This window comes from Cnephaeus nilssonii (genome assembly GCF_951640355.1).
Source record: "Cnephaeus nilssonii genome assembly, chromosome: 6".
Lineage (NCBI taxonomy): Eukaryota > Metazoa > Chordata > Mammalia > Chiroptera > Vespertilionidae > Cnephaeus > Cnephaeus nilssonii.
Window position 1 is genome coordinate 103,289,043 of NC_137077.1, and position 24,343 is coordinate 103,313,385.

At 44.1% G+C, this 24,343-nt stretch overlaps 1 protein-coding gene across 4 annotated transcripts in view; it reads right to left on the reverse strand.

Moving 5' to 3' along the window:
- Positions 1-5,287: 5,287 nt before the first annotated feature.
- MICU2 (mitochondrial calcium uptake 2) overlaps positions 5,288-24,343 on the reverse strand; it is a 108,488-nt gene continuing 89,432 nt past the window's right edge. The window contains exons 8-13 of one of the 4 annotated variants that reach the window (XR_013813657.1): positions 23,522-23,619; positions 17,014-17,185; positions 9,919-10,027; positions 8,892-9,049; positions 6,480-6,585; positions 6,030-6,166 (exon numbers count right to left, since the gene is read on the reverse strand). Coding sequence is in view for 3 of the 4 variants with exons in the window: in XM_079774095.1 (XP_079630221.1) it covers positions 6,062-6,166; positions 8,892-9,049; positions 9,919-10,027; positions 17,014-17,185; positions 23,522-23,619 (642 nt within the window). In the remaining variant the exon portion in view is untranslated. The other 3 variants (XM_079774096.1, XM_079774095.1, XM_079774097.1) reach the window with 3 other exon arrangements.

The window sequence follows — 24,343 nt, forward strand, 5'->3', positions numbered from 1 at the left end:
TAGGTGGGCCAATGCTCTATCCACTGAGCCAAACTGGCTAGAGTCATTTAAACCATATTAAAATGTATATTCAGTTGCATTAATGGCATCCACAATATTGTGTAATCATCACCATTATAGTATACTAGAAGCCCGGTGCACGAAATTCGTGCACAGAGGGGGGTTGTCCCTCAGCCCAGCCTGTACCCTCTCCAATCTGGGACCCCTCAAGGGATGTCCGACTGCCCATTTAGGCCCGATCCCTGGGATCGGGCCTAAATGGGCAGTCGGACATCCCTCTCACAATCCAGGACTGCTGGCTCCCAACTGCTTGCCTGCCTGCCTTCCTGATTGTCCCTAACCGCTTCTGCCTGCCAGCCTGATCACCCCCTAACCACTCTGCTGCCAGACTGTTTGCCCCCAACTTCCCTCCTCTGCCGGCCTAGTTACCCCTAACTGCCCTCTCCTGCAGGGTTGATCACCTCCAACTGCCCTCCCTTGCAGGCCTGGTCCTTCTCAATTGCCCTCCCTTGCAGGCCGGGTGCCTCCCAACTGCCCTCTCCTGCTGGCCATCTTGTGGTGGCCATCTTGTGTCCACATGGGGGCAGGATCTTTGACCACATGGGGGCAGCTATATTGTGTGTTGCAGTGATGATCAATCTGTATATTACTCTTTTATTAGATAGGATAGAGGCCTGGTACAGGGGTGGGGGCCAGCTGGTTTGCCCTGAAGGGTGTCCCTGATCAGGGTGGGGTTCCCTTGGGGCGTGGGGCGGCCTGAGCGAGGGGCCTGTGGTGGTTTGCAGGCAGGCGACGCCCCTGGCAACGCAAGCGGAGGCCCTGGTATCTGGAAATTATTTTCCTTCTACAATTGAAACTTTGTAGCCTGGAGCGGAGCCAAGCCTGGGGCTCCCTCCGAGGCCCGAGGCCATTTGTGTTGGGGTTATAATTGAAACTTTGTTTCCTTAAGCGGGTGGGCCCGGCCAGGGTGTGTGGAAAGCTTTGCTTCCCCTGTTGCCGGCGGCAACCCTGGCCTGCTCTCTCAAGCTCCATTCTGCCGCCATTTGTTTGAATTTGTTTACTTTCTATAATTGAAACTTTGTAGCTTGAGTGGAGGCTTAGGCCTGCAACGGCTATGGAAAGCTTGGCTTCCTCTGTTACCTGGGAAACCTTGCTCTCTGTGGCTGTAGCCATCTTGGTTTGGGTTAATTTGCATACTCGCTCTGATTGGATGGTGGGCGTGGCTTGTGGGTGTGTCGGAGTTATGGTCAATTTGCATATTTGTCTATTGTTAGATAGGACTAGAAGCCCGGTGCACGAAATTCGTGCACGGCGGGGGGTTGTCCCTCAGCCCAGCCTGTACCCTCTCCAATCTGGGACCCCTGGAGGATCCCACTGGGTCAGGCCTAAACGGGCAGTCGGACATCCCTCTCACAATCCAGGACTGCTGGCTCCCAACTGCTTGCCTGCCTGCCTTCCTGATTGCCCCTAACCGCTTCTGCCGCCAGCCTGATCACCCCCTAACCACTCTGCTGCCAGCCTGGTTGATGCTTAACTGCTCCCCTGCCAGCCTGTTTGCCCCCAACTTCCCTCCTCTGCTGGCCTGGTCACCCCTAACTGCCCTCTCCTGCAGGGTTGATCACCTCCAACTGCCCTCCCTTGCAAGCCTGGTCCCTCACAACTGCCCTCCCTTGCAGGCCGGGTGCCTCCCAACTGCCCTCCCCTGCTGGCCATCTTGTAGTGGCCATCTTGTGTCCACATGGGGGCAGGATCTTTGACCACATGGGGCAGCTATATTGTGTGTTGCAGTGATGATCAATCTGCATATTACTCTTTTATTAGATAGGATAGAGGCCTGGTGCACGGGTGGGGGCCAGCTGGTTTGCCCTGAAGGGTGTCCCGGATCAGGGTGGGGTTCCCTTGGGGTGTGGGGCAGCCTGAGCGAGGGGTCTGTGGTGGTTTGCAGGCCGGCCACACCCCCTGGCAACCCAAACAGAGGCCCTGGTATCTGGAATTCATTTTCCTTCTACAATTGAAATTTTGTAGCCTGGAGCGGAGCCAAGCCTGCTGCTCCCTCCAGGGCCGGCAGCCATTTCTGTGGCAGTTAATTCACCTTCTACAATTGAAACTTTGTAGCCTTAAGCAGAGGCCTGAGCCCGGCCAGGGTGTTTGGAAAGCTTTGCTTCCCCTGTTGCTGCCGGCAACCCTGGCCTGCTCTCTCAAGCTCCATTCTGCCACCATTTGTTTGAATTTGTTTACCTTCTATAATTGAAACTTTGTAGCTTGAGTGGAGGCTTAGGCCTGCAACGGCTATGGAAAGCTTGGCTTGCTCTGTTACTTGGGAAACCTTGCTCTCTGTGGCTGTAGCCATCTTGGATGGGGTTAATTTGCATACTTGCCCTGATTGGCTGGTGGGCGTGAGTTGGCTTGTGGGTGTGGCTTATGTAGCGGAGTGATGGTTAATTTGCATATTACCATTTTTTTTTCATCACCCCAAAACAAAATTCTGTAAAGCAGTGACTTGCCATTCTTCCTCTTCCTCTCCCCCCCCCCCCCACCCTGGTAACTTCGAATTCACTTTCTATAGCTAGGAAGTTGCCTATTCTAGGTACTTACATAAGTGGAATCATACATTAGTCCTTCTGTATTTGCATTATTTTACTTAACATAATGTTAAGATTCATCCATGTTGCAGGCTGTGTCAGAACTTCATTTCTGTTTATGGCTAATATTCCATTGTATATATGTACCACATTTTGCTTTTCCATTCATCTGGTGATGAACACAAGCTTTTACCACTTGTCAATCTCAAGCATTAAATTATGAGTTTCCAAGTTATCAGGTTTAAAATATTTCAAGGCCTTTCCTTTCAATAATCATTAGGGAGAGGTTTCCCTTGCCCCATTAATCAATCAATATTCAGTATAAGATCATATTTATTTTATTTGATAGTTTATAATTCATTAGTAACATTAATGACTTCGATGCTCCAATTGTACCAGACTTGAAGGGGGCACCCCTTCAGGTTGGCTCGTCCTTAGACATGTTCTCGTTTTTTGAGTACTTCCTTATTTCTACGCATATGGTGCTCCAGGCTCCTCTTGAGCTTTCTCTGCCCGTCTTGAAATCAGCAATTTATCCAGGGAGTCAAACATGTTTTCAGTATTTGCAATATTCTTATTTGAGAAGTATATGTTTTAAAAATCATTTTTATTTGTTTAAAAAGATGTCATTTTATATTTATGTAACTTTATATTTAATGCCAATTAATTTCTAGGGCCATTTTAAACATTAACTTACAACTCAATAAATCCCAAGAGACCCTGATCTTGTGATCAAGATTCTCCCAATTAGTCTGGCTAGTGTGTCTCAGTGGTTGAGCATCGACCTATGAACCAGGAGGTCACAGTTTGATCCCGGTCAGGGCACATGCCCAGGTTACGGGCTGAATCCCCAGTGTGGGGCATGCAGGAGGCAGCCAAACAATGATTCTCTCTAATCATTGATGTTTCTATCTCTCCCTATCACTTCCTCTCTGAAATAAAAAAAGATACTAATATATAAAAACCCAGGATCATAACATCCAAAACGACCGAAGGCTCGACCGATGGGAAGGCAGTGTTGGGTTGCCATGGTGACTCAGCACTGACTGTCCACCGCTCTGGGTGCCGCGACCCAGCACTGACTGCCGAGGGGGCTGCGGATCAGGCCTGAAGAGAGGCCTGGAGAGAGTAGCAGGGTCTGATCCATAGCCTCTGTGGCAGCTGTTGGTCAGCCCTTGCCTCTCTCTTTCTCTCAGGGCCTGGCCAGCAGCTGTGCCTCTCTTTCTTTTGGGCCTCTGCTGGGGCTGCTGATCAACCCGCCTCTCTGATCAGGCCCACTGATAAGCCTGGAGACACTGACTGGCATAGAAACCAACCAATCAGAACCAAATTTGGATGAAGTGCAAGGAGCCAATGGCTGCTTAGGAGGCGGAGCTTTGGACGCTGACTGGCATAGAAACCGACCAATCAGAACCTAATATGGGTGAAGTGCGAAGGCAGAACCTAAGGTGGGGGATGAGGAGGGGTTTTAAAGGATACAGCTGTTTGGTGTAAGGTGTAAGAAAGTGGTTCAATTTTTTAATGACCGGTTTGGTAGTATAGTGCATATGGCTGGCTATCAGTCCAGATATAGGGATTATGTATTTTTGTCTGCCAAGAGCATCTCCTCCTGATGAAAAAGGCTCCTCCCGCCCCCATTTAAGCAACCCTATCCTATATAATCTATCTATACTACTAAAAGGGTAATATGCGAATTAGACCGGGTCGACCGGCCATCTTCCAGATGCCTGACTTCCTTCTGGACAAAGGCAGAGACCATTATGGGCGAGCAGGCTGGCAGGGGAGGGCAGATGGGGGCAAGATCAGGCCAGCAGGAGAGGCAGTTGGGGGCAACCAGGCCGGCAGGAGAGGGCAGTTGGGGGTGAGATCAGGCCAGCAGGGGAGTGCAGTGGCGAGATCAGGCCGGCAGGGCAGGGCAGTTGGGGGTGAGATCAGGCTGGCAAGAGAGAGCAGTTAGGGGTGATCAGACAAGCAGAGGCAGTTGGGGGTAAGATCAGGCCGGCAGGGGAGGGCAGTTAGGGGCGATCAGGCAGGCAGGCAGAGGAAGTTTGGGGCGATCAGGCAGGCAGGCAGAGGGGTTAGTGGCAATCAGGCAGGCAGGCAGAGGCAGTTAGGGGCGATCAGGCAGGCAGGCAGGTGAGCAGTTAGGAGCCAGCGGTCCCAGATTGCGAGAGGTAATCCATACGGATCGGGCCTAAACTGGCGGTCAGACACCTCCCAAGGGGTACCCGATTGGAGAGGGTGCAGGCTGGGCTGAGGGAACCCCCCCTTGCATGAATTTCGTGCACTGGGGCACTAGTATATATAAAAAAAGATTCTACCAGTTACTCTACTTTTTAAGAATATGAACTAATGAGGCTGGCAAGGGTCTAGAGCAGTGATGGGCAACCTTTTGAGCTTGGTGTGTCAAACTTCGCCAAAAACCTGAGCATAACTCGGGTAGTGTGTCACTTTGAGGAAAAAACATTATTTCGCAAATGTTTCATCCTCAGTAGCAGCAAATGTTTCATCCTCGGCATGCGGCCGCCTCAGCAGCGGCCGCGTGATATCAGAAATGGCTACGTGTGTCAGTGCTGACACGTGTGTCATAGGTTCGCCATCACTGGTCTAGAGTAGTCACATTTAAAACAAGGTGGTTTTCAAAGAACACATGTAAAATGAAACACATCTTAGTAATATTTGTATCTTTGTAAATACTTTATTCTGTTTCCAGCTCCAATATTGAAATTCACAGGTTATTTCAAAGTCAACTAATATACAACTTACTGAAGTAAAAATGTACAAGAAGTTTAAGTGATATAAGATACACATGAAGAAAACCTGAAATATTAACTTAATTTGTTCTACTAGGAACATCAGGGCTTGCAGAATTGATACTGGCCTTGTATATCAATTACTTGTTTCTGTAAATTCTTGTTGACTCTTTCAGAGGGCGTATTGTGCTACTGTGTCTAAGAAATCAGTGAATAACTAGGTTTTCCATTTTATCAAAGTACAATAAAAAGCATTACTTCAATACTAGGCCTTTCTTACTGAGTCCTATATCTATTTTCTTTTTTAAAAAAATATATTTTATTGATTTTTTACAGAGAGGAAGGGAGAGGGATAGAGAGTTAGAAACATCGATGAAAGAGAAACATTGATCAGCTGCCTCCTGTACACCCCCTACTGGGTATGTGCCTGCAACCAAGATACATGCCCTTGACCAGAATCGAACCTGAGAACTTTCAGTCCGCAGGCCGACACTCTATCCACTGAGCCAAACCAGTTAGGGCCTATATCTATTTTCTTAAAAGTACACTTTCTTTTTACTAAGTTTGTTAATGAAATCTTAAGAAATTACTGAATCAGAAGCAAAACCAAGGTGTCTTTATATTGCAAAAGAAATCAATGAAGACTTAAGAAGATAAACATCTGGTATTTAAAAAAAAAAAATCCAAATTCTGACATTCACAGCAAAATTCCCACATGATCTTTTCCTAAAAAAGACCCTTTCCAGCTTGTTTCCAAACTTCTTTTACTCCTTTAATGCTTTCTTTTTTCACACATTTCCAGTATTCTTGAAAACTTAGTTGTTGTGGTACCTGTTAACCAAAAGTAAAAATTAAGGGGTCATTCTCTAAGGTTAAACATTATTTCAGGTATGTACTGTTACTATTTATCTCCCATACTCCTTCAAAATCAATTTGAGGTGGATTATGTTATAAAAGGTGATTGCCACAGAACTGTAGAATTGATACTGGCCTTAAAATAAGGGTAAAAATAAAAGTGAATGTGTTGTAAGAATATCCACAGGAGCCCTAGCCAGTTGCTCAATGGTTAGAGTGTCGGCCTGAGGACTGAAGGGTCTTGGGTTCGATTCTGGTCAAGGGTTCGATTCTGGTCAAGGGCACATACCTTGGTTGCAGGCTTGATCCCTGGCCCTGGTTGGGGCATGTGCAGGAGGCAACCAATTGATGTGTCTCCCTCACAGATGTTTCTGTCTCTTTCTCTTCCTTCCACTCTGTTTAAAATCAATGGGAAAAATATCCTCTAGTGAGGATTAACAACAACAACAAAACAAACAAACAAACAATGTCCACAAGATAACCAAGGAATGGAGAGATTTCTCCCTCATAAGAAAGGGAAAACTCTGATTTTTAAATATATTTTATTGGTTTTTCACAGAGAGGAAGGGAGAGGGATAGAGAGCTAGAAACATCGATGAGAGAGAAACATCGACCAGCTGCCTCCTGCACGCCCCCTACCGGGGATGTGCCCGCAACCAATGTACATGCCCTTGACCGGAATCGAACCTGGGACCTTCCAGTCCGCAGACCGACGCTCTATCCACTGAGCCAAACCGGTTTCGGCTGATTTTTAATATATTGGTTTTAAAATGTAATTATTTAATGTTTTTCTTTTATAATATTTCCCCTCTCCTGGTGTATTTTATTTAGCTATGTGGAATAAAGTAAGCCTAAAATTTTGATTTAACCTCGGCTAAAATTAAAAAGAAACTATAGGTCACAATATATTTGATGAGAAGCCTTAAGAAGAAATAATATAATTCATCTTAAGTGTTTTGTGAATGAAAAGTACTGTGTGACTGCTGTGGCTGGTAGTGGACCAAAGGGTCACGTCTGATTCCTGGTAAAGAACAAGGACCTCAGTTGCAGGTTCCCCAGCCCCAGTAGGGGCTGTGGGGGAGGTGACCAATTGATGTGCCTCTCTTACGTTGATGTTTCTCTCTCTCTCTCCCCGCCTCTTCCACTGTCTCTAGAAATCAATGGAAAAATATATCCTCAGGTGAGGATAAAAAAAAAGTACTATGTGGTTATTATTCCTCTCAACTAAACAAGAAAGTGAAAGTTGGACAACACTGGGATCCTGGTGAGCACAGGAGCATAGCACTACTGGAAATCCACCAAATGGAAGCAAAAATCTACTTTAGATGATGCGTATGTTTTTTTCCTATCATTGATTTACAGCTCTTTAAAAAATTTTTAAAATTGATTTTAGAGAGGGAGAAAAAGATAGAAACATCAATGATGAGAATCATTTATTGCTGTCTGCACGCCCCCTACTGGGGATTGAGCCTGAAACCCAGGCATGTGCCCTAACCGGGAATCGAACTGTAACCTCCTGGTTCATAGGTCAATGCTCAACCACTGAGCCATGCTGGCCAGGCTTACAGCTCTTCTTTTCAATGTTTTTTTGAGAAATGGTAGAGGCTCCTGGATATATTAAATTGTTAACTGCAAAGGTTGGTTTAGTCTCCAGGAATATGATTATTAACTACTAGAGGCCCAACGCACAAAATTCGTGCACGGGTACGGTCCCTGGGCCTGGCCTACAATCAGGGCCATCATTCCCCAGCTTCCCGCAGCCGGCCCTGCCCCCTGCCGCTACCCACCCTGGTTCCCCATTCGCCATCAGGTGATCGGAGCCTGATGGCCAGGGGAAGGGACTGAGAGGTGGTCAGTGTGCCTCATAGTGACTGGTCCAGAGGTCATCTGCCGTTAGGGTCAATTTGCACATTACCCTTTTATTATATAGGATGAGATACTGGATGACTACAAAGCTTGTAAGACATGTTTGCTAATTAAAATCCTATTTGTTAATTTTGCATAAATAATATTTGTGGCAGGGAATGAATGTGATTTTCTAAGTTGTAAATAGGTTTGTTTTGTGAACCCACCATATTTTCTCTCTTTCATCCTCTCTTCTGGCCTAACTGCCTACTTACCATATGGTCCTCTTTGGATCCGGGTTTCCAATCTGCACGCTACCTGAGGGGTTTTAGCAGATTCTTAACTATATTAAATTTTGTGTTTGATCTGTCCCCGTTATAGACCAATATGTGAATTTGAGTGAATAATGATATAATTAGCTAACATCTACTGCAAGTGTCTCAGCCACTATACTAAGTATTTTACACTTAATTCTTATAGTAATTCTTTCTGGTAGATTCTATTAGTTTCCTCATTGTACAAATGAGGAATCTGAAGCTCAGAAAAATTAAGTGGTTTTGTAAGATTTGGCAGTTAACAGGTGATAGAGATGGGATTTGAATCTAGGTGTGTCTAACTGCAAAGCCTGAAGTGAATTTTAGGCTATAATTTCTGAATAGTGGTTTCTGATTAGATTCAGATTTTTAAAAAAGGCAAAAAAAAAAAAAAAAAAGTAAAATCCCATCTGGAGAAGTTATCTCTTGATAAATGATGAAAACTCTACTTGAGATTATACATTTCCTCAAATTCTAGGTTTAACACCATCCAATTAATTTCATGTAAACATGTAGTTATTTAAAAACTCAAAATCTGTTACCCATAAACCTCGGTGCATCCTGTTTTTTAACACTCCAAGAAACTCTCCATGACTAAGACATTCATCACCATCCAAATCAAAGATCTTGAAGACAGTGTCCAAAATATTGTTTGAGAGCTCCTGTCCTGTAGCTACTTTCACAGCTCTCTTAAACTCTGCTAAAAAAACAAACATAAAACAACTCATTTACCATGTGAAACAGTGTAAGTGAAATTAATCTAATTTTTCATATTAAAAAATATTTTTATTGATTTCAGAGAGGAAGGGAGAGGGAGAGAGATAGAAACATCAATGATGAGAGAGAATCATCAATCAGTTGTCCACTACTGGGGATTAAGCCCACAACCTGGGCATGTGCCCTTGACCAGAATCAAACCTGGGACCCTTCAGTCCACAGGCCGATGCTCTATCCACTGAGCCAAACTGGCTAGGACTAATTTTTCATAATTTGAGAAGTAAAAATAATCTAAATATTTGTTATATGGGAAGTAAATAAAAAACATAAATAGCCCAGCTGGTGTGGCTCAGTGGCTGAGCATAGACCTATGAACCAGGAGGTTACAGTTAGATTCCCAGTCAGGACACATGACTGGGTTTCGGGCTCGACCTGTAGTAGGGTGCATGCAGGAGGCAGCCAATCAATGACTCTTTCTCATCATTGATATTTCTCTCTCCCCCCCCCCTTACTTCCTCTCTGAAAACAATAAAAATATGTTAAAAAAAAACCAAAAAGCCAAAAATACACATCAAGAATGTATTCAAATAATAAATTTGGCTCAAAAGTGCCATGAAAGTAACTGTAAGATAAGAGGCTGTTTTAATTTAACCAATGTTTTCAAACACAAGTAATTTAAATATTTCCCCTTTTCACAGAAAAAATAAGAAAGTAACAGAAAATAGAGTATTAAATTCAGAATAACCACAATAAATTAAGTAAAAGGCCAATCAATTTCTTTTATTGTAATTGACTCCTTGGTTGATATCTTATTGAAAAAATGATAAAAATTGAATGATTCATATAACTTACCTAATCTGACAGGGCGATGAGCTAAATTAAACATCTGCATGGCAATAGAGAAGTCTTCCAAGTGGGTTGTAAAATGACAAAATGACTTGAACTCATCCAAACTAATGCTCTAATAAAACAAAGGGAGTTTTTTATTACAGTTTTATAATTGCATTATATAATTGAACGAAGTGTGAGTCCTCTTTTCTAGCATAAAACTTATGAATTTCTATCTTTCTAAGCAAGTCTATTAAAAAGTTGGAGATGCAGAATAACAAAATTATAGATTTTAAAGATGAGGAGGAACCCCAAGAGATTGGCAGGAAACTGGGTATGATCGTGCAGACTATATGCTGTGTGAACGGGCTGCCTGAAGTTGTGCAGGGTAAGACTTGAGGAGGGGGGGTTCCGGTGTTATGGATTGAGTCCGTCTCTTAAATATTCCTTGTTGAATAATCTCCAATGTGACTATATTTGGAGATGGGAAGTCATAATACTGGGGCCCTAATCGGATATGCCTAATGTCCTGATGAGCAGTGTTCTCATTCTGCGCGTGGGGAGGAGGGACACCTCACCAGACACCGACCCTGCTGGCACCCTTGATCTTGGGACTGATAGGCTCCAAACTTGTGAGAAAGTAAGTTTGTGCTTTAAGCCACCCAGTCTGTGGTATTCTGTTATGGCAGCCTGAGGAGACTAATACATCTTTTAAGTGGCCCACCTCATAAATTTTCTGCTTAGTTTTGTCAGTGGACATAGCACGGGGTTTTGGAGTAGATGGACCTATGTCGAAATTCCTGATCTGCCATTTATTATGGCATTATATATTAAATAGGGTGAAATGTCAGACCATTCAAAGTTCTTGATTTTTTAAAGACGCCATTATAAATTAAAGACATTGGTCTATTATTGTGGTGCCAATATTGCTCATTTTGTTAATTTTTTATTTTGACTTTGATTATAACTTTTGTGGGGGAATGAGGGGAGTCAGCAGATTTTTAATTTTTAGGTAATAATTTCATAAATTTTTTCTTTAAAAAAAAGCTTCTGTTTGTGGCACATGTAGGGCAGCTTGATTGCTCTATCTGGGGAACTGATATCAAGAGATTTCAGAAGCATGAATTTTGGTACCGAGGTAGCTAGTGATCGTTGGTCCTGGCACCCGCCAAAAAAACCTCTCCCTACCCCTCCCCTTAAAAGCTTCTGGGTTTTGTTTAGAAAGATAGGTATACCCCACTTTAAGATGACTGTTTTCAAGTTTTCTTCTATTTCTACTCAGTTTCCTTTTTCTCTTTAACATTTAATTCTTTGATTCATCTGGAATTTATTTCAGAGTAATGAGTGAGGTAGAGACTTACCTTTATTCTCTCTCAGATGGCCAGTGGATGTCCTAATGTCATTTATTAAAAATTCTTTTACCCAAGTAATTTGTAATATAAGTTTACATATACTAAATTTCCATGTGTATTTGGGTCTATCTATAACTCTGGACTTTATATTCTGTTCAACTGATATGTCTGTCAAATTCATTGTAACTGTTTCAGTTACCAATGGTTAATGATACATTTTAATATCTTGGCATTATTTAAAAAAAAGACTATTTTTTAAAAAGTGGGTTTAAGGTGACAGCAAAATTGAGGGGAAGGTACAGAGACTTCCCCTATCCCCCCTGGCCTCTTCAGCATTCTTTTCATATAAACTCTATGGCATTTTTATTGAAACCCATAGTGTTCAGCAGTGCTGGTTCTCTTGTAATTCCTGCACATAAGAAGGATCACACTTCTGTGCCTTCTTGCAGTTAGGTCAGGTCATGTGACCAGTCTGGCCAGCAGCCAAGGGTCATCCTGTTTCCAGGACAAAACATTTAATTACCAGAACAGGACTCACTTCTTTCTTTTCTTACTCCGGCCTCTGAGAAGTGGTGTGTTTTTTTCCACATGGTGGAGCACCAAGATGACAGAGCCTCGAAAAGTCTGGGTTCTGGAGCACCTCCCACCTCTCATGATGGAAATGTGGTATGGTCATTAAAGAAACCTTTCTGTGTCAGCCAGAGATTTCAGAGTTAGCTTGTAACTGCAGCAGACAGGCTGTTCTGACTGGTATGATCATCCCACTTATAGACTAATTTAAGGGAGAATTGCATTTATAATGCCATGACTTTCTATACAATCACAGGGAATCTATACTAATAAAAGGGTAATATGCTAATTAGACTGGGAGACCTTCCCGGACGTCCTTCCAGACAAAGCCATGGTGGCAGGGCCGAGGCAAAGGTGGTTAGGGGCGATCAGGCCAGGAGGGGAGGGCAGTTGGGGGTGATCAGGCTGGTGGGGGGGCAGTTGGGGGCGAGCAGGCCGGCAGGGGGGGCCAGTTGGGGGCGAGCAGGCTGGCGGGGGGGCAGTTGGGAGTGATCAGGCTGGCAAGGGGGGGCAGTTGGGGGTGAGAAGGCCAGCGGGGGTGGGGGGCAGTTGGAGGGCGAGCAGGCCAGCAGGCAGAGTAGTTAGTGGCAATAAGGCAGGCAGGCAGGTGAGCGGTTAGGAGCCAGTGTTCCCGGATTGTGAGAGGGATGTCCCGACTGCCAGTTTAGGCCCAATCCCACAGGGATAAGGCTGGCAAGGGGGGACAGTTGGGCCAAGACAGTAGGACATCCCCCGAGGGGTTCCAGATTGGAAAGGGTGCAGGCCAAGCTGAGGGACACCCTCCCCCCCCCCCCATGCATGAATTTCATGCACTGGGCCACTAGTGTCTCTATAGTTAGGTTAAATTTTCTTTGATAGCCATCAAACCTTTAAAGTTTTCACATATTTCTAGTTAATTAATGTTTTAGATTTTTTTTTAAATATATTTTATTGATTTTTTTCAGAGAGGAAGAGAGAGGGATAGAGTTAGAAACATCGATCAGCTGCCTCTTGCACACCCCCTACTGGGGATGTGCCCGCAACCAAGGTACATGCCCTTGACCGGAATCGAACCTGGGACCCTTGAGTCCGCAGGCCGACGCTCTATCCACTGAGCCAAACCTGTTTCGGCTGTTTTAGATTTTGAGAGTATGTTTATTAAAGCTGGGGTCAGTGACACAAGAAAGGGGTTAGGATAGAAGAAGCAACAGAGAGAGCCTAGGCAGGGCTGCTTTAGCTCACTGGAGAGTCAGAGAAAAAGGAACTTCGAGGACAGGTTCAGGGGGTAGCCTGGAGGAGCTGCCATTGCCCACTGCTCCCCAGGGTTGCAAGTCTCCTAGGGTCCCTTAGACTTAGAAGATGCATTCCTGTGGGGGAAGAAAAGAAGGAAGGGAAAGGCACAGGTGTGCTCCCAGGAGGGACAGTGGGTGCTGGGGTGCAGGTTTTAAGGGTTTTTAAAGGCTGGGGCTTTAGGGGATGTCTTGGGGGAGGATTCAATATAATTTTCATCAGCTTTTTGTGGATGCACCAAAAGTAGATTTACTCCCTAACTTCATCTGTCCTTGGGTGTGGCTGGCAAATGGCCCTAATTGGATTTCTCCTTCCTATCTCTCTGAGCACGGTGATTTAAGCCATTTGCCCTCTGATTGGGGAGAACTGTAACCATTAGCTCTTTTTTATTAAAAAACTAGAGGCCCGGTGCACGAAATTCGTGCACGGAGGGGGGTTGTCCCTCAGCCCAGCCTGTACCCTCTCCAATCTGGGACCCCTCAAGGGATGTCCGACTGCCTTGAGGGCAGTCGGACATCCCTCTCACAATCCAGGACTGCTGGCTCCCAACTGCTTGCCTGCCTGCCTTCCTGATTGCCCCTACCCGCTTCTGCCTGCCAGCCTGATCACCCCCTAACCACTCTGCTGCCAGCCTGTTTGCCCCCAACTTCCCTCCTCTGCCGGCCTGGTTACCCCTAACTGCCCTCTCCTGCAGGGTTGATCACCTCCAACTGCCCTCCCTTGCAGGCCTGGTCCTTCTCAACTGCCCTCCCTTGCAGGCCGGGTGCCTCCCAACTGCCCTCTCCTGCTGGCCATCTTGTAGTGGCCATCTTGTGTCCACATGGGGGCAGGATCTTTGACCACATGGGGGCAGCTATATTGTGTGTTGCAGTGATGATCAATCTGCATAGTACTCTTTTATTAGATAGGATGACATTTCTTTCTTTTTTTTTTTTTATCCTCACCTGAGGATATGTTTCCATTGACTTTTAGAGAATGTGAAAGAGAAAGGGAAAGACAGAGAGAAACATCAAAGTGAGAGGAATACTTAGATTGCTTGCCTCCTTCCTGAGCCCTGACCTGGGCCCCAGCCAGGGAGGAGCCTGCAACTTAGGTACATGCCCTTGATCAGAATCTAACCTGGACTCTGCGGTTGGCAAACCTAGACATTATCCACTGAGCCAAACCGTGTAGGGCAGGTTATGACATTTCTTAGCCCTCCAGCAGCGGACCTTCATTTTTTTCTCCAGGAGTGTGGTGGAAAAGCCCTAGATCACTTTTTTGGATTCTTATACCCAAGTTACTAAGAATATTACCAGTGGCATACAGGGAGCTTAGCCAATGAGTGGTCAGAAAAGGTATTTCCTCTGTAGTTCACACCTATCTCCTGTGATCTCCGGCTCCACCCCTGCCAAGGCCTAAAGCCTCCAGCCCTGGGCAGGGACCCCCAGCTGGCTTTGATCGCCCTGCTCTACCCCCAGCCAAGGCCGCAAGCCTCTGTTTGAGGCTCGGGCCCTGGGCAGGGACCCCCAGCTGGTTCCAATTGCCCACAGACACCCACAGCTGGCTCTATCGCCCGGCTCCACCCACGGCCAAGGCTGCAAGCCTCTAGGCTTGGGCTCTGGGCAGGGACCCGCAGCTGACTCCGATCGCCCACAGGGGACCCCAGCTTGCTCTGATTGCCAGGCTCCGCCCCAGCGGCCAAGGCCGAAAGCCTCTGGCTGAGGCTTGGGCCCTGGGCAGGGACCCCCAGCTGGCTCCAATCACCTGCAGGGACCCCCAGCTGGCTCCGCTCGTGGGCTCCACCCCCAGCCAAAGCCTAAAGCCTCTGGCAGAGGCTTGGGCTCTGGGCAGGGACCCCCAGCTGGCTACGATCGCCCTCAGGGGACCCCAGCTGGCTCTGATCGCCAGGCTCCGATCACCAGACTCCGCCCCAACGGCCAAGGCTGCAAGCCTCTGGCAGAGGCTTGGGCTCTGGGCAGGGACCCCCAGCTGGCTCCGATCGCCCTCAGGGACCCCCAGCTGGCTCCGATCGCCCTCAGGGGAGCCCAGCTGGCTCTGATCGCCAGGCTCCGATCACCAGGCTCCGCCCCAACGGCCAAGGCTGCAAGCCTCTGGCCAAGGCTTGGGCTCTGGGCAGGACCCCCAGCTGGCTCTGATCTCCCCGCTCCACCCCCATCCAATGCCGCAAGCCTCTGTTTGAGGCTCGGCCCCTGGGCAGGGACCCCCAGATGGCTCTATCCCCCGCTCCATCCAAGGCCAAGGCCTCAAGCTTCTGTTTGAGGCTTGGGCCCTGGTCAGGGACCCCCAGCTGGCTCCAATCACCGCAGGGGACCCCAGCTGGTTCCAGTGGCCCAGCTCCACCCCCAGCCAATGCCGCAAGCCTCTGGCTGAGGCTCGGGCCCTGGACAGGGACCCCCAGGTGGCTCTGATCGCCTGTAGGGGACCACAGCTGGCTCTGATCACCTGTGGGGGACCCCTGCTGGCTCTGATCTTCCCCTCTGATCTTCGGCTCCAATATCCCAGTTCCAACAACTGCTCTCCCAGTTCCAACAACTGCTCTCCGAGGCTGCAGCCATCTTGGTTAGGTGTATTTGCATATTCCCTTTCTGATTGGCCGGTGGGCGTGGCCGGTGGGCGTGGCTTGTGAGTGTAGCGGAGTGATGATTTGCATATTACTGTTTTATAGATAGGATATTTTTAATATATATATTTAAATGTTTTTTATTTTTAATTTATTTTTATTTTATTATTTATTATTATTTTAAAAATATTTTTATTGATTTTAGAGAGGAAGAGAGAGGGAGAGAAAGAAACATCAATGATGAGAGAAAAATCATAGATCGGCTGCCTCCTGCACGCCCCATACTGGGGATTGAGGCCAAAACCCGGGCATGTGTCTTGACCAGGAATTGAACGATGACCTCCTGGTTCATGGGTCGATGCTCAACCACTGAGCCACACTGGCCAGGCTAAAATTTTTTTTAAATAATTTGATTTTTAGAGAAAGAGGAAGAGGGGGGGGGCAGAGAAACTTCAATGTCAGAGTGGCTACCTCCTGCAAGCCCCCAACCGGGGATCGAGCCCACAGCCCAGACATGTGCCCTGACTGGGAATTGAACCAGCAACCTTTTGGTTCTTGGGCCATTTGACTATCTGTATCAGTTTCCCTATTCCACTTTTCCTGGCTCATTAGCCTCTCATTCTTCCCTTAGAGACTTCCATCCCTGAAATCTTTTAGGGGTGATGAGGGAGGATGGTTTTTCTTCAGTAGCTAGTTAATTTATAATTGTTATATATTGCAATTGCAATTATAAATGGGATCTTCATTATATATTATTATCTTTTCCCTAACTATAAAATTAACTTTAAAATTATATATAAATACATGTCCTTTTCAAAATAATTTTTCAGAACAATATAGTAAAAACAATACATAAAATAAAAATCTCTTGAAATATCACTGAACATTAATCATTATTAATAGTTTGGCAATCATCATTTCATGCATTTCACACACACACACATATGCTATTATATTTTCTGAGCTGGAATTTTTACAAAGGACAACTACTTCTGATATACAGGGTGGGGCAAAAGTAGGTTTACAGTTATTTGTATGGAAAATAATACAATAATTACTCTTTTATCTTGTTAATTTGCACTGGCCACAATTTCCAGAACAACAGAAAGTGACAGCAGTGATAGTGGACATTCCTAATTCCTGACTTTACTGAAAATTCCAAACTCATGGCTGCAACACTGATTCTTAGTCAACAGTTCCTTAATAAGAAAATAGTATGTGGAGAACATTCTCAATTTGATTTTATACTTAAATACTAGAGAGCAGCTCAGTCTTTGTTAATTTGGAAGTCACTTTAATTAATTATATAAATGTCTAACTTATTATTTTATATTCATCTCAAGCATAACAAAAAGGCATACCAACCTCTCCTGCTGACAACTTCTCTCTCACATTTTTCCAATAAATGTCTTTATTTTCAGTGTTCGTGAAAAAAAGGAGCCACTCTGCAAAGTCTTCTTTCCTCATGAAACTCAAACCTTTAGAGAACTGCAGAAATTCCATTTCTTGGACCTCCGCCTGTAGATTCTCCATAAACCTAAATGTTAAAGTACAGAACTGACAGAAGTGGCCAGTGCTTTCAACTGTAACACCATAGCGGGACTGCAGCACCTTCATGAGTTGCACGAAGCATGAACGCCATGTCAAGGACTGTGGCAGTGGGTCAGCTGGGTAAGTCCAACATCTGCTTCAATAGGACTCCCCATACTTGGTTTGTGTGCACACATTCTACTTGGCAATTTGCATTCTGACAAACTTAGACTTAAAGAGTTAGAAAACAGTATTTTTCCAATATAGAAAAATTACCAATAATCAGAGAGACTTAAAATTCAGTTGGGATACTGTTTTTAGAATCATAATAATAACTAATGGTTCCTCATAGTTTTCAGATTCCAAATTTGATCAATGTAATCAATGAATGGCTTTGCATCAAAAGCTTAGATTTACCAAAAAATATTTAGAACCTATGGACAAGAACATATGTTTATGTGACTCAACATTCTTTTTTTAAAATTTTTATAAAAATAGATGGCACTTTGATCAAACTGTCATCAATAGCTTCCTAAGAAATGTATAAACTGAAAGAATGAGAATACATGGGGTGAAAGAGATACAGTCCAGTACAGAGGAAAGAAAGCCGCCACTTATCCCCCAAACCTTAGAAGCATGCGGAGGAGTTTGATTTTATGCTTCTATCTGTGGTAGGTGAGAGTCTAAATGTATGTGATACACATATTTATCAGTGCTATGTGTCTTTTTGGGTCAAAGCAGAATTTTAACCAAAACTTGAAGCATTTCAGGTCTGGACTGATAGATCAACAAAATTTACTGATATGCTTCATCCTTTATTATATTGTGTACTCTGATAACATTCAATTTTTTTCTTATCAGGATTGTTAAAAGAATGCTTTACTTGCAAACAACTGTACAATGAATTAGAAAGTAGAAAATATGGTATAAAAACATGAATACCTAGTTCCTTTCCTTTTTTCCTTCGGGCTCTATCTGAGGCTGAAATATTATAAACTTAACTAGAGGCCCGGTGCATGAAAATTCATGCACTGGAGGGGGGTCCCTCAGCCCAGCCTGCCCCCTCTCACAGTCCGGGAGCCCTCAGGGCTGGGAGGCGACCCAGCAATCAGGGGAAGGTGACGCCCCATCACACCTCTGCTGCTGCCACTGCCGGCAGCACAAGCCTCAGCCAACCCTGGTTACCTGAGCCTCAGGCAGCCCTGGGCGGCTGGGCAGCCGCCATCCGAGGCTTGCCTGTGCCTCAAGCCCACCCTGGGCAGCCAACATCTGACACTTGCCTGTACCTCGGGCGTCGGCTGGGCAGCCGCCATTCGAGGCTTGCCTGCGCCTTGGGCTGGCCCTGGGCAGCTGAGGGGCTGAGGGCAAGTCTGGCTGTTCCCCTCACCGCCCCCGCTGGGCTGAAAGGACTGTGGGACTCCAGCGGGGCTGGGCGCTGCCATCTTGTGGCTATGTGCACCGCCATCTTTGTGATGGCATGATGGTTAATTTGCATATCCCCTCTTTATTAGATAGGATTGCTGTTAAACTGTACATTGTTCTGGTTTAAGCTACTTCATTTTAATTAATTATACTACTTTTGAAGAACATACATTTTTTAAAAAATGTTTTTATTCATTTGAGAGAGAGAGGAAGGAAGAGGGAGAAAAGAACATCAATGTGAGCAAGAAATACTGATTGGTTGCCTCCCACATACACCCTTACCGTGGACCAAACCCGCAACCTGGGCATGTATCCTGGCCAGGAATCAAACCAGTGACCTTTTGGTGCACAGGACAATGCTCAATCAACTGACCCACCCTGGCCAGGGCAAACGTAAAAATGTTTTTTTCTAAGTCTAAAATTATGTATTTTGTTATGACATAAAAATCTGCAATGTGATACTATACATAAATATATGAATTGAAGAATTTATAATACATAAGGCCACCAGATGCACTCTGAAAACATTTAAATAGTTTATAAATCAGTAGACTAATTGGAAACTCTGGGAAAATTCTGCTTTTCTTTAGCTGAGTGCTTAGGCCCTGGTATACTGGAGCTGGCTTGCAGCAGCTGAGAGACTGTATTGTGCATGTGTTGTCCATGCCAATTGTTGGGTCCAAGCCCCTCTGCTAGGGACTGGACCTCTGTGGACGCTGGGAACTGGAAGACATGAGTAGTTGCAGGCATATAGGAGAGACTTTATTGCAGATCAAGCAGCCATTTACACACAGAACAGTCACTGTAAATACAGTAGCCAGTCCTTGCTAGCACAGTAGCAAATACATGAGCCCTACAGAGCAGTTCTTGCTAACAAAGCCATCACACTTCACATCTGGCAGCTTGAGATGGGCTTGCTGGAGTATTCACACTATTAACTTTAAGTGTTACCAATCAAGGCTGTTCTCCCTAAGAACTGAGCATTAGACATACTTATCAGCACACCACCCTGGAATTTATGAAAAATCTTTGTGACTTTAGAACATCCTCAATTAATAAGCAGTATTTCAGAAGTTAAAAAAATCCTAGTCCTAAAAGTACATTGATATCAATATCCTAATTTTTCTTGATAAGAAAACTTGAGGCCCTTTTTCTTTCTTTCCTATTTCCTTAATATATCTTAAAACAGAATTATTTTCAGCTTTAAAAATGTATTCAAGTAAAAAATGAGGTCAATTGTACCACCCCAAGCAATAAACTCAGGGATTATTTCTCGTCACTATTTCTAAGGCTAACCAACAGAATGTAAAAGAATGAAAAGAAATGCAGAAGAAAAGTCCCCAAATAAGGTAGGAAAGAAGAGGGAAAAAGAATCATAACAAAACAGAGGCACTGTTACAGGAGGGTAAACACCATTGACAACTGCCTGAGCAGACTGAGCATCTATATTTTCTTTCTTGAACAATACATATGCTGATAAAGAAATGAATTTTCACATTTAAATTACGTGTTGATTTCATAACAATGAATAAACTCCACAAATTCCAGCAGAAAGAACTTAAATTACATTTAGTCTTTATTTAAGTGGCTAAGAGGTATTTTTATTGGAAAATTTTATGACTAGTTGTAAAAGTAAAAAAATAAAAACTACAAAAGAAACCCCACAAAAAACCAACAACCCCCAAGCCACAAATTTATCCATATACTACTCCCTCATTAATTGCTAAGCTTCTCTCGACACATGGTAGTATCTAATTAATATGCCTGTCATCTGGTCACATGGTCTGGTACAACTTCCTTAAAAGCCCACTCTATGTACCTACTCTGGATGAAAATGGGCCACGTACTAAACTTGACAAGCTCAGGGGAGGCCTGTGTGGCGGGCGGCCTTACAAACTCAAAGACCTAAAGTAACCGCAAAGGATGGTCTGAAATAAAAACTTTTTAAATTAAAAGCAGTTTACGGTGGATAGTCATGTCCTAGGCCAGTATATTCCCCGACAAAGGCCAATCTTTACCTTAACTGAGCCAGTCTGTTGCCTTTTTGCATCTACGATAACATATCTTTGGAATGTAAAAGTAATTTTTCTTCTTTTGGACCCCTCAAAGCACAGGCCTGTCTGCGGAGATCACGAATCCTCTCATTGTCACTGAGTTCATTGTTGACGGTTAACTATCCTGTCCCCAAATAAGTAAAAGAAGTATGTTTCTATCATTTACTTTTTATCCAACCCCACCCAAAGGTTTCCAGGCTTTGCTTTCTCTCACATCCCTAATCTATCACTAATGAATTTTAAGTAACTCACTTACATCTCCTCCTTAGATTGTAATGTATAAAACAAGGTGAAAAACTGCCAATCTTTGGAGAATTATCTCAATCTGTTGAGATTTTTGCTTCTCAGCATTTGTTGACAGTTTGGATCAAATAAATTCACAAAAATTCTTCACAGGTTTGAATCTTTCTTATGTTGACACTACCCACCCACCAGGGACCTGTGGAACTCTTTTAGAAACTTTATGACCACTTACACCTTTTAAGACCAACCTGGGCGTGAATATCTCCTCTGCAGTTTCTAAGGTACATGAACCTCCTAAACCAAGTCCCTTTCAGTGGTCGGCAAACCTCATTAGTCAACAGAGCCAAATATCAACAGTACAAGGATTGAAATTTCTTTTGAGAGCCAAATTTTTTAAACTTAAACTTCTAATGCCACTTCTTCAAAATAGACTCGCCCTGGCCGTGGTATTTTGTGGAAGGGCCATACTCAAGGGGCCAAAGAGCCGCATGTGGCTCGTGAGCCACAGTTTGCCGACCATGGCTTTATCTCATTGAGTCTCAGTTATAAAAGGGAAGACTACCTGTCCCAAGTTTAAGGATAGGTGAAACAATACATGAAAAACACTTAAACACATGCTGGGCACATAGTAAGTACTCGACAGACAGTAGCTGTGATGGCACTGAGCATGTGTGCAACTATCTTTCTCTTTTCATCTTACTTAAGTCCAGACTCAACTCTTCATTGCTTCCGCCACTCTCTGGCCACATTCTCTGCTCCACATTCTCATTATTTTGTCTTAAATAACTAGTAAACACTATTGAATTTCCAAATTAAAAAAATGGTAACAAAATTTAAAAAATATTAGCCATCTATGATGGAAAATAAAAGTTGTGTCCAGTTTTCTAACTTAAAACTATAACAGCCCTTTCCTCTGAAATTTAAGCAGTCAATCCCCGGGGGAAAAGACACTGAGAAAATAATGCTTTTATTTTAGTTTTGATTTGTTTCTTACATGTTGAATTGAGACACCTTTTGGGAAAGAGATGAAGGATACTCCATGTTGAAGAAATTATGTGAAAAAGAGAGAGCCGAGGAAATGCAAACAGAAAGAAACCAGCGACAGCTGCGAAGAAGCCCTCAGGAGATATCTGACATATGGGCAACAAGCTGCTAGACGAGCCTTTGAAAATCATTTGAGCCCTGACTGGTTTGCCTCAGTGGATGGAGCGTTGCTCCACAGACTGAAGGGTCCCGGGTTTGATTCTGGTCAAGAACATGTGCCTTTGGTTGCGGTCTCGATCCCCAATAGTGTGTGTGCAGAAGGCAGCTGATCGATGTTTCTCTCATCAATGTTTGTATCTCTCTATCCCTCTCCCTTCCTCTCTGTAAAAAAAAAAATCAATACTAATCTATATATATAAAAGCCTAAGCAACTGTTATGACTGAATGACCAGTCGCTATGACACACACTGACCACCAGGGGGCAGATGCTCAATGCAGGAGCTGCCCCCTGGTGGTCAGTGCGTTCCCACAGCCAACCTCCCCTGGCCGGCTAACCTCCTGCTGTCCCTCCCCCAAGCCGACAAACCCTGATCAACAGATTGGGGCTGGGCCCCAGGCTGGAACGGGTAACCAGGATGGGTGGCAGCGGATGCAGCCCCTTCCCCAGGGAGGCCGAGGGCCAGCTCGCTCCTCAGGGCCAGCGGCCACCCTCCCATGTCCTGTCCCTTCCCCTGGCCAGCAGGCGCCAATCGGCCTGGCCCTGATTGGCCCTGATCACGGGCCATGCCTAGGGACCCCATCCATGCATGGTTTTCCTGCACTGGGCCTCTAGTATATATATAAAAGAAGAAAGAAAATCATTTGAGTTGACATGAGTTCAGCACATATTCTGAGTGCCTACTGTATTTTATGTTGTGTGTACTTCAGATACATTGTTTCATCTAATTATCAGATCCACCTCAGACTTCATGTAGGGAAAGAATACTAATGTGAATGAAAGGGGAAAGAATTGAAGATTAGGAAATAAAATATTTGCATGAATTAGAGATTGCCTCTTTTCTGTTATCAGATTATTTAAAAATTATTAGAATTTATAGTTTCTTTTTTTAATCCTCACCTGAAGACATTTTTTCCCATGGATTTTTAGAGAGAGTGAAAGGGAGGGAGAGAGAGAGAGAGAGAAACATCAATGTGAGAGACACATTGACTGGTCGCCTCCCGCATGTGCCCAGATGAGGGGAGGGAGGGGATCGAACCTACAACTGAGGTATGTGCCGTTGACTGGAATCGAACCTGGGACCCTTCAGTCCATGGGCCGATGCTCCATCCACTGAGCCAAACTGGCTAGGGCTATAGTTTATTTTTACATTTACTCACAACTCTGTAAAGTAGGCAGGACAGGACTAGTATCACCACATAAATTTTTTAAAGACTAAAAGAAGGTACAGTTGACCCTTGAATAATGTGAGACCACTTACACTTGGATTTTTAAAAATAAAAGTATATAAATTAAAAAAAATCATGTATAAGTGGACCCACACAGTTCAAACTTGCATTTTTTAAGGGTCGACCATACTCAGTTGTTTCTTCACTTCTTATCTATAAAATTTCCCTAAATGAATATAAATATTTGCATTTACCTTCGAAATTCTCTATAATGAAGTTTTCTTTCTCCTCTTTTTCCAAAGAAACGTATCTGAAGGGTTGTGTTAATTTCAGGTTCTTTCACTTTTGGTTCCTATAAAAATGTTACAGTAATTTCAAATATTATAACCAAAATAGATCCTGTAGCCTGGAACTCTCAGCACAATATCCACAAAAGACTCTTGTAGCAACAACAACAACAAAGGTGGACAAGAGAAAAGCCATTTTGTCTGTTACTTTGTACAAAAATAATCTATAATCATCTGCTCAGGCAGAAGAAAAACATGGCCTACAATACTCAAAATACTTAAGGTGGAGTGGACTTCAGCAGTAAACAAAATTTTAGAAATGTTCATACCTTTTGACCCAGCAATTGAGTTTCTGAGAAGTTGTCCCTAGGATATATTCACATATGTATAAAATGACATACCGTATTTTCCGGCGTATAAGACGACTGGGTGTATAAGATTTTTCTGGGTTAAAAAGTCGTCTTATATGCCGGAAAATATGGTATATTGGACTATATTTATGGGATTAGATATAATGGATTAGATATATTGGACTACCATATTTTCCGGCGTATAAGACAACTTTTTAACCCAGGAAAATCTTATATGCCCAGTCGTCTTATACGCCGGAAAGTACGGTAATTACAGAATTATTAACTGTAGCATTATTTGTAATTTCAAAAGACTGGATATATTTAAACATCTTTCAAAAGAGGAATGATTACATAAATTGGTACATCAAAGTACTATGGAGCCATAAGAAAGAATAAGATACTCAGCTACTTTTAAAAAATATTAAATCTTTATTGT